Here is a 14,521-nt window from a genome sequence, read left to right on the forward strand (position 1 = left end):
CACCCCAAAATGGATACCCGTTTGTCCTGTTTTCAGAAACATATCCATTGTGGCCCTAATCTTATGTCTGGATGCACAATAGAGCCCAAAATGAAAGGAGTAGTTGGTGGCTTTAAGAGCAGAAGTTTTCCTCGAGGGGCCTTTTAGGCCCCATAGCAAACTTGTAGAGCTCTTAAGTGGCCAAAACCATAGAAAACCTTCACAAATTACCCCATTTTGAAAACTAGACCCTTTAACAAATTTATCTAGGGGTGTACTACCCATTTTGACCCAACAGTTTTTGAATGAATTCAAGCAAAGCAAAAGGAAAAAAATTGTGATTCTTTTTTTTTGGCAATACTGTCAATTAAAAAAAGCTTTTTTTGTACATATGAATGAAGACTTGCACCCCAAAAATAGATGCCCCTGTTTCTCCCATGTTCATAAACATACCCATTGTGGCCCTAATCTTACGTCTTGATGCACAACGGGGCCCAAAATGAAAGGAGTAGTCGGTGGCTTTCAGAGCAGAAATTCTCCTCGAAGGACTTTTAGGCCCCATAGCACGCTTTTAGAGCTGTTGAGCGGCCAAAATGGATACCCTTGTTTGTCATGTTTACAGAAACATACCCATCGTGGCCCTAATCTTATGTCTGGATGCACAAAAGGGCCCAAAATGAACGGAGTAGTCGCTGGCTTTGCCCCACTTGTAGAGCTCTTGAGCAGCCAAAACCATAGACAACTCCCACAAATGACCCTATTTTGAAAACTAGATCCCTTAACGAATTCCTCTAAGGGTGTATTGAGCATTCTGACTTCACATTTTTTTTGCAAAAATTATTATAAAGCAAGTGAAAAATAAATAAAATTTCATAAGTTTGTCACTTACATGACTGTTTTCTTTGTTTTAAGCAGGGAAAACTGGGGAGACGCACTTCAAATTTAATAGCGCTAGTTCTTCTGTGTTCAGCAATACCCCCATTATAGCCCCAATCTGCATACATGACACATGGCTAGGCCTATAATGGAGGGACCACCTATTGGATTTCAGGGCGCAGCAAAAATAAAAATGACTCCCATAAAAGAATACTCTCCCCCTTGGCGTTTCCTATATATTAAATAAAATAAATAGTGAAAGATTGTGGGTATTATTGTACCTTGACGCCTCCGTAAGCTAAGGGTTTGACAGGAGGTACACCCCTGTCACACCCCTAGCTCCCATTAGGGTAAAGGCAGGAAGGTTCTAGCAGGCAGTGGATCAATTTCTGCCTGGCGTGGAGGGTTAGCCTGATGGTTACAATACTTCTTAGGCTTACATTATTACCTTTAAGTGGTGGCATGTTACCGCTGTAACATGGCAGCATTTACATGTCATAATGTAAGCCTAAGAAGTATAGTTACCCTCAGGCTAACCCTCCACGCCAGGTAGAAATGAGAAATGGATCCACACAGTGCTACGTCTCACCAGAGTCCCTCCCTGCCGTTGCCTCAGCCCTCCATCCGGGTGGGCGGCTGTGAGCTCCCTACAGTGCAGCGTCTTACCTATGTCCCGCTCTACAGTTGTGCCATGCGTGCCACCCTGCCGCCGCCTGACACCTCACACCTGTGCCGGCGCCTCAGCCCTCTCTGCCGGCCAGCACCTGTGAGCTCTGTGCCGGCGGCCGCATGTGTGGTCTGTGTTGGCCGGTCCCCCGCTGACAGCTGCCAATCAAAAGACATTTTGCCGGTAAGGCAGAACAAGCAGCCTTTGGGGTCCCTGCTGCCCAGGCTGGGGGAAGCGACTTACAGCTGTGGCTGCGGTGCTGCACTGCCAGTGGACGCTCCGTCACGTTGCTATCAAACTTTAGTGCCCTTCTAGGACTTGGTGCCCAACAACCTGGGAAGCCAATCAGGTACAGGGGGCGTCACCCCCTGTCAATCTTTGCTCCACCAGGTATTCCTGGTGGCATCAAGATACAAGAATACCAAGATTGTGTGGTAGGTTTCAAAGCAAGGGTAATTACAGAGGCCTGGTTTGGATGGACACATGGGGCAATAAAATCGGGTATCTCTCCTCCTCCCTTGTTTATTACAAAACCGACACTTTTTTTAGGGGTATTTTTTACCGGCAGTTTCAGGGATACGGTGATGAAAATGGCACTCTGTGAGCCTTCGCACCTCCTCGGATTGTAATGCATCCTGAGGTGCGGTGGTCTCAAATAAAAGGTGTTCAATAAGCTGCTCCTGAAACTGGAGGAAGCTCAGCATTCCCCCGGATGATTTATGAATCACGTGCGCATTATACGTAGCGATCTGTATCAGGTAGATTGCTACCTTCTTATATCATTGCCCTGGTTTTGCGCTTTACAAAATACGGCTGAAGCACCTGGTCTGACATCGAAACCCCCCATAAATTTATTGTAGTCCGAGACACAGACCGTTTTTCTTTTCTGTGTTGCAGACACCCTCTCCCTTACTGCAAAGCAGGTGTCTGTGTGCACAGTTGACACATATTTTCTGTCATGCCACTTTATGGCAAGCAAGGGGTCATTTGCCAGTGCGTAAGATGCCCCCCTTTCTACGTGTCTGGACTCCAGGGATTGTGGGAATCCCACCCTATTCTTGCGCACAGTTCCACAGGCCCCTGTATCTGAGTCATGTAATGCTTTATAAAGTGGGATACTAGTGTAATAATTATCCGTATAAATGTGGTACCCTTTATTTAAAAATGGGCCTACGAGCTACCACGATCTCTCCCTTTATGCCAATATTTTCAGGACAGTTAGGGGGATTTAGATGTCGGTCCCTGCCCTCATAAATAAGAAAATTGGATGTATACCCTGTTGCGATCTCAGAAACTTTATATAGCTTAACGCCATATCTAGCGTGTTTTGAGGGTATAAATTGGTGAAAGGATAGACGGTCCTTTAAGCTCATGAGCGACTCGGCCACAGACAAATTTTTTTCTGGGGTATAAATGTTTTTAAGGAAATCTTTTAGTAAAATAATAAGGGGCCTCAATTTGCACAATTGACCGTACAAGGACAGCATCAGTGATGAATAAATTGAAAAAATTAAAAGAGGCAAAATTTGCGACGTCTATATTGATGCCTGGAGTCGCAGTAAATTCATGGATGTGGGGTGAAAATAAATTGGCGGAACCTCCATGGCGCTAGAAGCAGTCGTCGCTGTCAGAAAAAAAACTCATCCACCTCAGTTGTGTTATCGCTACCAGAGCCTCTGAAGAATAGTACATACGCTTGCTCAGCACTGTAACGCCTACGCTCAATTTTAGAAAAAAAAAAATTTTTTGGAGGTAGACAAAATTAAAAAATAATGTAACCCCCGGAAAAAAAAAATGTCACTTTCTGTATCGGAGACGGTTTTTCTCTATTTCTCTTCTGTCACAAAAATGTATTAAACAAATGACATGGATGGCTGTGATAGGTGTATCACACCCACCCATGTCAGCAGGGATCAATCCCTTTGGTCCTGGCAGGTCACTATGCCAAAGGCAACTTCGCATTAGCTCCTATTGCGCATGCACCATTTTGGAGGCACATGCGCAGTTCGGCCATTATTACCGGCACTTTTGGGGGCTTTTTTCATCTCCCCTCTACTACTTTTTTACAACTTTTGCGTGATCGCCGTTAACCGTTGGTTGCTCAAAGCCTTTCTATAATTACACCTATAATTCTAGTGGACTATACTGTGGCACCTGTGACCAGACATTTAAGGTTCAGTTTTGCATCACAGATACGAACGCATGCCAGAAGCTAGGGTGTCGCCGTCAACGGACACTTCATGGAGGACATCATCATCAGTGGCAGGGTCTGTTCCACTGGGTTGGCGAATAGCCAACGTGTGCATATGTTCAAAAAGAGGTCAAAAAGTGAACTTAGAAATTATAGGCTGTTCAGTCTTACTTCTATTGTGGGTAAAATATTTTAAGTGTTTCTAAAAGATACTATTTTTGAGTACCTCAAGGTAAATGGGGGGGGGGGGGGGGTAATAGGCAGAACTGGATGGACCTATGTCTTTTTTCGGCCTTACATACTATATTACTATGTACTGCCACATGCGGCCGATGCTTTCTTTTTCCCCATGGGGGACACGGCAGCGGCGGACAGGTATGCGTGTGTGAATATATATATATATATATATATATATATACACACACACACACACACACACACACACATATATATATACATATAGTGTGTGTATGTATATATCACACACATATATATATATATATATATATATATATATATACACATACATACATACATACATACATACTCTAAACGGGGTGATTTTTTAGGGAAGAGCTTATATTTAAACCTCTTCCCTGAAAATCACCTCAGGGGGTGCTGGCAGACCAGCAGCCGCAGCTTCATTAAAGGCAATGCACGGACCTTCATACATGCATGTTTTTGCGTGTACAGGGGTGCGCATCTATGTACGCACACTCTTGTGTGAAGCCACCCATAATTGTATATTTTTGGTCTAACATTATTGCCTTTTTTTTCTTTATTCCCATTTCTGCCTTCTTCTTTGACTATAACTCAAGATCCTAAAAATCCATTACTTGGGTTGCTGGAAGAGGAACACACACCTGAATATTTATGTATTCACATTCCACACTATGTAGATTGATTGATCTTGTTCCTTTCCATTGATTTTCCTCTATAAATACCCTCCCTTTGGAGACAAAAGACACACAAACCTATAGGTTTGTTTATTGGTTCTCATAAAAAAGTTAAATATTTTTTTTTTATGTATTTATTCATTATACATGCAGAAAATTAACATTTGATAGTTTAAAAAAGGTGTCGTACAAACAAGGAACTGTATAGTCATTATTGGTGATATAAGGAGGATCGCGGACTTCTCCCATTGCTTTTAACGGAGGCGACATTAAAAACAATGGTGCAGCAATGTGAGATCTCGCAGCTAGATGTTGCGATTTGTTTCTTGCATAGCATTGCGGTACCATGAGGGGGAAAAAAATGCTAATGCGTATGAAAAAGAATGGGGTTCATATTTGTGCGAGATTTATACGTCTGGAAACGCACAAATCTCGCATGATTTTCATGCCAGTGTGAAGGCACTCTTACAACTCCTTGGTGAGGCCCTGATATCATGCGAAATAATAATGTATCCAGAGTGGATGTTAAAAGAGCATCCCCACCCACTGCATGGATACACACAAGCATAATAAAAAATAGCCACAACTCCATTACTCCTAAATTGAAAGATTTGTCTGAGCCATTTTTTTCAGGTTTAACCCTTTCCAATCCACTTTGTAACCTGGGTTTTCCTAGGGGGCTTACTCTTTTTCTGCCATTACAGAACTACGCTATCTGCTAGCTAAAGCCAGTAATGCTTGAGGTGACACGTTGGATAGGCTCTGACAGCAGAGAGGCTGGCAATATACAATAAGAGAACACCAACGGACGTCTTCCAACATCGGAGCAGTACAGCCTTAATTCATAATGTCTTAAGACGTCAGACAGCGGATTGAAAAGGTTTAAGTCCCCCTACTCGCAACCGGAATTTTTAAAAGATCTTGCCTGCTTCAAACAGCATCCTTTAGGTGCTCCAGTGGTGTCATGTGATGCCCCATATGTAGCTTGTAGTAAACATGCCCGCACTGTATATAGGACGTTATGTTCCATTTCATGGGAAGGAGACTGGCTGCAGCGGTGACTGCCACAGCCAATGTAAACGAAGTCTAGATGAGAAAATGACAGCAGCAAGACTGGAGAAGTGTGCAATGTGTAAGAAAAACAATGCATTTTTATTTCCATTTAGATCATTCCTTCCCACTAACAGCAATTTTTAATCAAATTGGAAGCCCTTTAACAGAATCTGTGAGCATGGATCCAGCCAAACGGCTCCTTCATGACTGATGCGGTGTGTATGAAAAGTCACAATTTCTCTGACCACATTTAAAAGGGTTTTAGAAAATGGGAAAAAAATAGCTGCATCCTTCCAGAAACAGCGCCGCCCTTGTCCATAGATTTTGTATGGTACTGTAGTTCACGCTCATTAAACTTGTGATGCTGTTTCTGCAAGCAGCCATGTTTTCATAATCTCATACAACCCCTTTGACAGTTGTTCTGGATATTAATCTACTAGTCACAATTGCAATATATGAGTAATATTTATAAATTAGGACATTTATTCCAATCTATATAGTAAATTGTATTTAGAATTAATGGCTGCAGTGATTAAAGTGTTTTCCAGTGTAAGGCGTTCTTCTAGTCTTTTCCTTATTTATTTTTAGGTATTTTGCGATAGAAAGATACCGTGGAACCCATATGGAATTTGTATAGGTGCTTCAGCTCTGGCAATTTCTGTAAAATCTTTGGCATCCAAAAATATAAGGAAGATATTTTTATTCTAAAAATAAAAAAGAAAAAGATTAGTTAATTTCGGTATGTGTGGGCTACACAGAAGAGTTCTATCCCTCTCTTCTAGTGATCAGTGGAGGTTCCACACCTACACCCCAAGCGAACAAAGCTTCAGACATGTTAGGTGTTTGCTTTTTTTTTTTACTTTCTTTTTAAAATGACAGGTAAACTTTAAAGGGGATTGTCCCACCTCCAGCAATTGGTACAAATAAAGAAAGAACAAAGACTGGAGAGCAGAACTTCCACACTTGTATTAGGATGATTAATGAAATTACTCAATCCAATGGGGCAATTGTACACTCACTCCCCTCATTCCTAATGGCCAATGTCAATAATCGGTGCACCTCGGGAACATAATATATAGACTCCACATCAATTGGCAGCATACCAGATTCATTAAACATAAGTAAAACCTTCCATACATTCAACATGTTTCAAGGTTTCGCTTCTTTATCAGGTATGTAGTTAACGGGGTTGTCCGTGTAAATAGTTTTTTGTAAAATTCCTGCTCCCAGTGTGTAAAAATAATAATACATCCTATACTCATCTCCTGGGTTCCCGCAGCTCTAGCATTGCATTCTCCTGTCTCTCAAAATGACAATGTGCTTACAGGCTGCAGTCAGCCTACGTACAGAAAGTCACAGGCTGTATTTTTTTTGTTTTGAATCGCGGTACTCTCGCAGTGGAAATCCGCTGGCATGTTCCACATCGTGCGTGGGCATGAGCCCTAACAAATCATATAGATATTGCAAGCTGAGACCCATTGAAGTGAATGCCTGCAATAGTCACTCTGCAATGTATAAAACTCTGCGCTTACACATGCAAAACAGCTCTATACACTCAAGGCCATTTTGCAAGGGGCGGTTATCGTTCAGAGTTATTCAAATCCCGCTGCTCCCGTGGGAGTTAGTACGATAGTTGTCTGTGTAAATGCATGCAGAAACTTAACGACTAGCCATTCAGTATAAATAGCAGTCATTGAGTTCTGAATGACTGCCTGCTTACAGTGAATGTATGGAGGTGAGGCGGGGGGGGGAATGCGCCCTGGCTGCCACGCCTCCATGCCAGCAGCGCTTTCAGCGATGCCAGCTCCTGTGTGACAGCACAGGAGCGAGCTTCACTGGGACGAGTATCCCAACAGTTAGGCCTATGTAAATGGGGCATTGCCCGACAGTTAGTCCTATGTAAATGGGGCTTAAGACACCAGCGCAGGGGAACAGCTGATCTCCGGGGTTCCCAGGTGGCAGACATATGCTAAAGAAAGGTCCTCAACAGCAGAAGTCATCAATAGCTATAAGAGGGACAACCCCTTTAATCACTTAAGGACGCGGCTGTTTTTTGTTTTTTTCCCTATTTTCGTTTTTTCCTCCCTTTTTAAAAATTCTAACTCTTTTACTTAACCATCAACTCAGTTGTCTAAGGAGTATTTTTTGCGGGATGAGTTGCATTTTCCAATGGTACTATATGATATACCATTTAATGTACTTAAAAACTTTAAAAAAAATTTAAGTGGAGTGAAATGGATAAAAAATGAAATTCCGCCATCTTTGGGTAGGTCTTGTTTCTACAATGTACACACTGCAACAAAGACGACACGATAACTATATTCTACAGTACGAATACTATGATACAAAATTTATATTATCTTTTTGCTGCTCTTGTGACCAGGATATACCCTACATATTGTTTGCCTAGTACACTCAGTTTACCTAATGTGCAAGTTTAGTTGCGCCAAGCCAAATGCATCCAACCATTTGAACCATATCTTACTGTATTTGCGTCCTGCCCTTTTCTAATGGTAAGAGTCGTTTGACTTTATCCTTAAGATGTATAGGAGAACCCATCCAGCCAATGCTTCTCCATACAACTTTTTGATTACTTTTTATTACATTTTTTCTTGGAGACAGAGTGACCAAAAAAGTGCAATTCTGGCGTTGTTTACTTTATTTTCTGACGACGTTCACCATGTGGTGTCTCCCACAGCTGTCTGGTTATTCGCTCCTCCATTTGGTAGTCATCTACCTGCATGGTGAGAGGATGCATCTATATGCACTCCTCACTCAGTAAGTAATGGCCGTTTTCTGTGATTGTTTTAAATTTTTTATTTCCCCTTCTGTGATGCATTTATATTAGTGTAGGGACCCACTACAACGCAAGGAACCGTGAAGTGGTTAGTGGGCTCATGTATCTTGGCCAACATCCAACCGATGCCTTGCATTTATTATCTATCATTCACACGCAGTGTGGCTTTAAGACTCCAGGGGGAGCCCAGGGTGGCAGTACCAATGTGGTTCACTGTTGAAAATGCAGGGCAACCCGCTGAATTATCATAGCGTCATTAATAGGTTGCTGGTCTGCATGGTGAACTACATATATCAGAACGGTCTGGCACCCTGTATCCACTATGTGTGGGAGTAAACGCCAAGCATCCACCCCCCTCATTATCAAGAGGCAGTGTGAGTGGCTGTCTTATCGGTGTCCTGCACAGGTGTTTTTCGCTCCTCCATTTGGTAGTCAGCTACCTGCATGGTGAGAGGAGGATGCATCTATATGCACTCCTCAGTTAGTAAGTAACGGCCATTTTCTCTCTCTATCTTTAGGATTATTTGTGAACAGGATCCCCATCAGTCCCAGGTATCTGCAGGTTGTGCTCAGTAGGTTAACGTGAGGTCTGTGTCTGTAATGGAGACTGGGGTGAGACTGTACTTGTAATGGAGGCTAGGGGGAGGCTGTTACACTGGAAAACCAGGGAAAATACAGAGGCTCATAACACTCACTGTTTTTGTAGCAGGAGCCCAGCCTATTTTCCTCCTCACTGCACTGGTATTGAGACGTTTCCTGAACTTCCTTACTTTCGACTACGACTCCTTTTCCTCAGACTGCGGCTGTACCTCTCCTCAGACTACTCTCTGACTGACTTTTTCCCTCCCTGAAACACTCGCTGACTGACTCTCTATATGCTCCAGCTGTGACTGACTGAACGACGCACAGACTTCTTCTCTCATGGACTCTCTGACTGTAACGGACTTCCCGCTCAAACTTTTTGACTGAAATCTATGTAACTCCTCCCCATATCCCAACTTGCACTGCTCTGTTTTCAATCAGCGATCAGTGTGACAGTAACTAATCAGGGAACAAACGTTGCCAAGCAGATTAGGACGTAGTCTGAGGAAAGGAGAGAAACAGGGTTTCTCTTACAGACAACCCCAGAAATGTCTCCCAAGGAGCACATAAACTGGGGTTTTAAAGGTTAGTGGATGTCTGACATCCTGTAGGACCTTCTGGGCCCCTACACAGGGTGAATAATTTGTTACTTGGATAAATCGGGCTTTTACATGCACAACGATACTAAATGTGTTTTTTTGTTATATTTTTTAATTATTTTATTATAAATATGGCAAAAGGTTTTTTTTTTTACTTTTATTCCCTTTTTTAATAATTAATAAAACTTTTTAAACTAATTTTTACAGGATTTTTTTGTCCCCAGAGGACAAGAACTTGCATTACATTATACAGCGATCTGACTGGCAATCTGAAGGCCCCCAGCTGCCATAGAAAGCAATGATATTAGGTGGTGGGCAGTGCAGGACCCCCGAACATCGATCGGGGATTTTACGGATTAACAACTCGATGAGTGGCGCAGCTTATTGGAGCTGTGGCAGGCGGGTGTCAAATTTAGGAAGTAACCGGAAAGCGCGATCCCCCTCCAAACATACCCCAAACCTGCAGAACGTAACTGTACATCCTGTAGCGTTAACGGGTTAATGAATCAATGAGGTTGAGTTCACATTTTTCTTGTAGTATAAAAAAAAACAAACAAAACATAACCTAATGAATTTTATTTATTTCTGTGCAATGCAAACGGATATCAAAGTGTGTCAGTCCACATCACACCTGCAATTATAATTTTATTTTTAACCACTAACGACACAGTACAGTTGCACCCTGTGCATTCGGTGGTTGCATGAAGGGAAAATGCGAGACGATTTCGATTCATACAATGCAGGTGTCGACTGTTTCTTACACCCACCGGCAACAGCTGCGAATAGTGTGAATGCCGATCACAGCTGTTAATCCTTTAAATGCCGCTGTCAATTTTGACAGCAGCATTTAAATCCACCGATGGAAGTTCATGGGTCCAGCATGGTCCCCCTGATGCTATCACAAGATGCCCTTCTGGAGGCCTCCAGCACTGTCATAGCTGATTGCCACTGTGGCATGGCTTGGTAGAATGTGTCAGATCGCAGCATAATGTAATACTATGGTACTATACTGCATGAGCGATAAAACAATTGCAAATTTATATCCTGGATACTAAAAAATAACCCAAAATTGAGTGAAAAAACACAAACAAAAACAAACAAAAAAAAAAGACATTAATTATTAGAAAAAAAAATAAAAGGAAGAAATGTTTAAAAAAATAAAAATCAATCTTTCCCCATAATTATAATAAACCAAACTAATAAACAAAAACATATTTAGTATCGCTGGTGAGCGGTCTGAAAATTATGTCCTATGAGGAACGGTTAAAGGTTCTGGGAATCTTTAGCTTGCAAAAAATAAGGCTGAGAGGAGACTTAATAGTGGTTTACAAATATCTGAAGGGCTGTCACAGTGCAGAGGGATCAGCCTATGGAGGGAAATTGTTCACGATTCCATTTTGTGTGATATTACCTTTAAATTTTACTACCGTTAAAAGACTGATCATTTTTTTGTATTACCCATTAAATTGATACATGTAGGTTACTGTGACCTTATCCCACGAGAAGTGGTCAGGATAACCCCGTATACTAATAAATAACAGCTGATACTGAATTATGAGGCTGATATGATAAAGCTTCAGGTGATAAATTGAATAAATATATTTATGACTATAATAAAGATGTAGAAACAGCTAAGAAATAGGGAAATGAATATTTTGAGAATAGACTTTGAACTGACAGCTGACAGATAAGGAAATGATTGAATAATAAAGGTGTATGTAATGCTTGGCACAGAATCAAGGTCACTTTATGTGTTATGCTTATAAAAAGATGCAATAAACTCAGAGATAATTTGTACGCTATCGACAGAGTGTGTATGTGATTTTCTCTCTACCAGTTGGTACTTAATTATTTTTTTAAATCTGCAGATTCACTTCAATCTGGACGCAGGATGACATACTAGGGATATTTCCCTAATACAGCCCTATTCTCATTTGCACAAGGAAAGACTAGAAGCAATGGGATGAAACGGAAAGGGAGAAGACACAGATTTTATAATAGAAACAACTTTCTGACAGTGAGGGTCATCAATGAGTGGAACAGGTTACCACGGGAGGTGGTGAGTTCTCCTTCAATGGAAGTGTTCAAACAAAGGCTGGACAAATATCTGTCTGGGATGATTTAGTGAATCCTGCACTGAGCAGGGGGTTAGACCCAATGACTTCGAACTCTACCATTCAATAATTCTATGAAAACTAAGCTTTTTGTCAACCCCTGTCTCCAATAAAAAAATTAACAAAAAGCGATCAAAAAGTCATATGTACTCCAAAATTGTACCGAAAGAAACTGCAGGATGTCTCGTAAAAAATGAGCTCTTACACAGCTACGTTGACAGAAAAGTAAAAAAAAAAAAAGTTATGAAGGCAGAAAATAACTTTTTCCAAACATTTTTTTTTGCTGTACTATAAAAAAAACGTATTATATATAAATTTGGTATCGTAGCAATCGTACTGACCAGGTGATCACGTCATTTTTGCTGCAGTGTGTACACCATAAAAACAAGATACACTCAAAGATGGCGGAGTTGCATTTTTTTTCCATTTCACTCTATTTTCCACACAAGTTTTTTAGTACATTATATGGTACATTAACTAGTACCATTAAAAATACAACTTGTCCTGCAAAAAACAAGCTATGACGATGGATAAATAAGAGTTATGATTTAAGGTTGAAAGTGGGGAGAAAAAACAAAGGACTGTGTCCTAAGGCCTCGGTCAGACGAGCGGACCCCATTGAAAGCAATGGGAGAACATCACGGTCCTCTGCCACAGCTGTGGCAAGGAAATCTTTCATCCCCGCAGGGAGTCACCTCATCACTGAACACTATGGTGCGATCACAGTGTTCAGTAATGAGGGAATTCCCTGCATGGATGCTTGCGGAGCACAGACCTATGCAGTGCATGCATGTCCTATCTTTACAGGTGCAAGTATTTTCATGCCTGTAAAAAATGGACATGTGAACACACCACAGGGAACCAATGGTTCTAATAGACGCGCTGTTTTGTGCGCACACATGTGCGCATAAATACATGCTAGTCTGACTGAGCCCTTAATTAGTTAAAGGACCTATCATGATCATTTTTCTATTTATCATTCAGAATATCCAGTGATGCATTGAAAAACACTGATGGAAATTGATGCAAACTGAAGACATTTTGTCGGCGGATTTTCCACCACGTTCGGTTCAATTGCAAGGCAAAGATTTTTTAAAATTTAAAAATTTGCGGAAAAAAAAAAAAGTGTGACCCTCATCAAAGTTCCACATGCCCAGGAGAGAAAAACACCTTTTTATGTGCAAAATATGAAATAAAAATACATACAACCCATATAAGACTCAACATCAGTTAGGCCTCATATGCACGATGTTTTTTTTTTACAGTGCATTACGTGAATAGGGTCAATGAAAGTCAAATGACTTTTCATTGATCTATGCACATGTGTATAGACACTGCGCATCAATACACAAGAGAAATAAATCGCAGCATGCTCTATTTCTCTGTGAAACACACAGTGTTAGCTCTATACATTTGTATAGGCTGCGAATGCAATATTGTCCATACACAATACATTGCGTAGGGGCAGTGTTTTCATACTCATCCCCACTCAAACAGAGCAGAGAATTTAAAAAAAAAAGTCATGGCTGTTGTGGCAGCCATCCGCGGTCTCTGCTGCCACAGCAGATGTTTAAAAATCGGTAAAACGCTGCGGGGAGATAAACAGCCTTTTACACATACGCCTGTAGACATGAGCCCTCAACAGATTTATCCCCTGTTGTGTGGATAAGACATAATTGTCTTTAGTGCTAAAACCCCTTTAATGAAGATATATTATAAAGATCGCAGTTTTTATGTTTGTTGAAAAACCAGACACTTTACATCTGTACAACTTTTGAGGTGTCTTGTCCTATTCTAATTAACAAAACTGTCTACCTTACCAACTGCGCCACCCATCAAATTACCTGTGCCTGTCAATGCCTGATGTAAGATTTTAGGTGGAAGACAGAAAGTAAACTTAAAGAGGCGTACAAATGTCTTTAAGCAACCACAGTGCCTGCAAAGAATGCCTTCCATCTCTGGCAGGCTGGACAAGATCATTTATATGAATGGGTGTTGTGTGTAATATAATAGCCGATCACTTCTGAGGCTTGCATTTTAAGAGGGATTGTCCATTTGGGACAACCAAATTAAAGAGGTAGTCTAGGAACCTAACAAAATGGTCTCCTTCTGCGATCTGTGAGAAACCCATTTAAGAATGTAACTAGAATGAGTAAGTGAGATCAAAGAAGAAGGGGAGAGCGGTGGGTTACTGTCAGGCTAACCAGAAGAAACAAAGTGGTATTAGGCTCTGAATCGTCCACAGCTCTGCCCCCTTAGGGCGCCCACCCACTGGCGTTTGCGATTTTCGTGCGTGAAAAACGCCGCGTTTTCGCAGCTTTTCCATTAATTTCCATTGACTTTCATGGGTGCATTAGGAGAAAAATAAGGACACATATGCAACTGACAGTTCCTATGTTAAAAAACGCAACGCAACGCAAAACGCCAGTGGACAGGAGTACATTCAATTCTAATGGCTCTGCAGGAAAAACGCAAAGAAAAAAAAAAAAACGCCAGTGGGTGGGCGCCCTTACTCTCAGGTTTCATCAATCTGTGTCACAATTAGATTCTAGGACAGGTTTCTCATAGGCTCCAGGCAGCGTCCATTTTGATAGTTTAAAAGACAACCCCTGGGGGTGGTGCCAAGATAGAAAGTTATTCCCTATCCCATAGACCCCCACATGATTGGAGTGGAGTTTGTGCAAATGTAATACCCCTCCATTCAATTTAAAGGGAGCACTAGAAACTGTCAAGTACAATCGCTTCGCAATTTCCAGGACTACCACTA

At 41.4% G+C, this 14,521-nt stretch overlaps 1 protein-coding gene across 1 annotated transcript in view; it reads right to left on the reverse strand.

Annotated features, from left to right (window-relative positions):
• Positions 1–5,735: 5,735 nt before the first annotated feature.
• The window catches only part of BCO2 (beta-carotene oxygenase 2), a 50,935-nt gene continuing 42,149 nt past the window's right edge, over positions 5,736–14,521 (reverse strand). The window contains exon 12 of the mRNA XM_066606943.1: positions 5,736–6,366. Coding sequence (XP_066463040.1) covers positions 6,247–6,366 — 120 coding nt within the window. The 3' untranslated portion in view covers positions 5,736–6,246. The remainder of the gene's footprint in view (positions 6,367–14,521) is intronic.

This window comes from Eleutherodactylus coqui, chromosome 6 (assembly GCF_035609145.1).
Source record: "Eleutherodactylus coqui strain aEleCoq1 chromosome 6, aEleCoq1.hap1, whole genome shotgun sequence".
In the NCBI taxonomy this organism is placed as follows: Eukaryota; Metazoa; Chordata; class Amphibia; order Anura; family Eleutherodactylidae; genus Eleutherodactylus; species Eleutherodactylus coqui.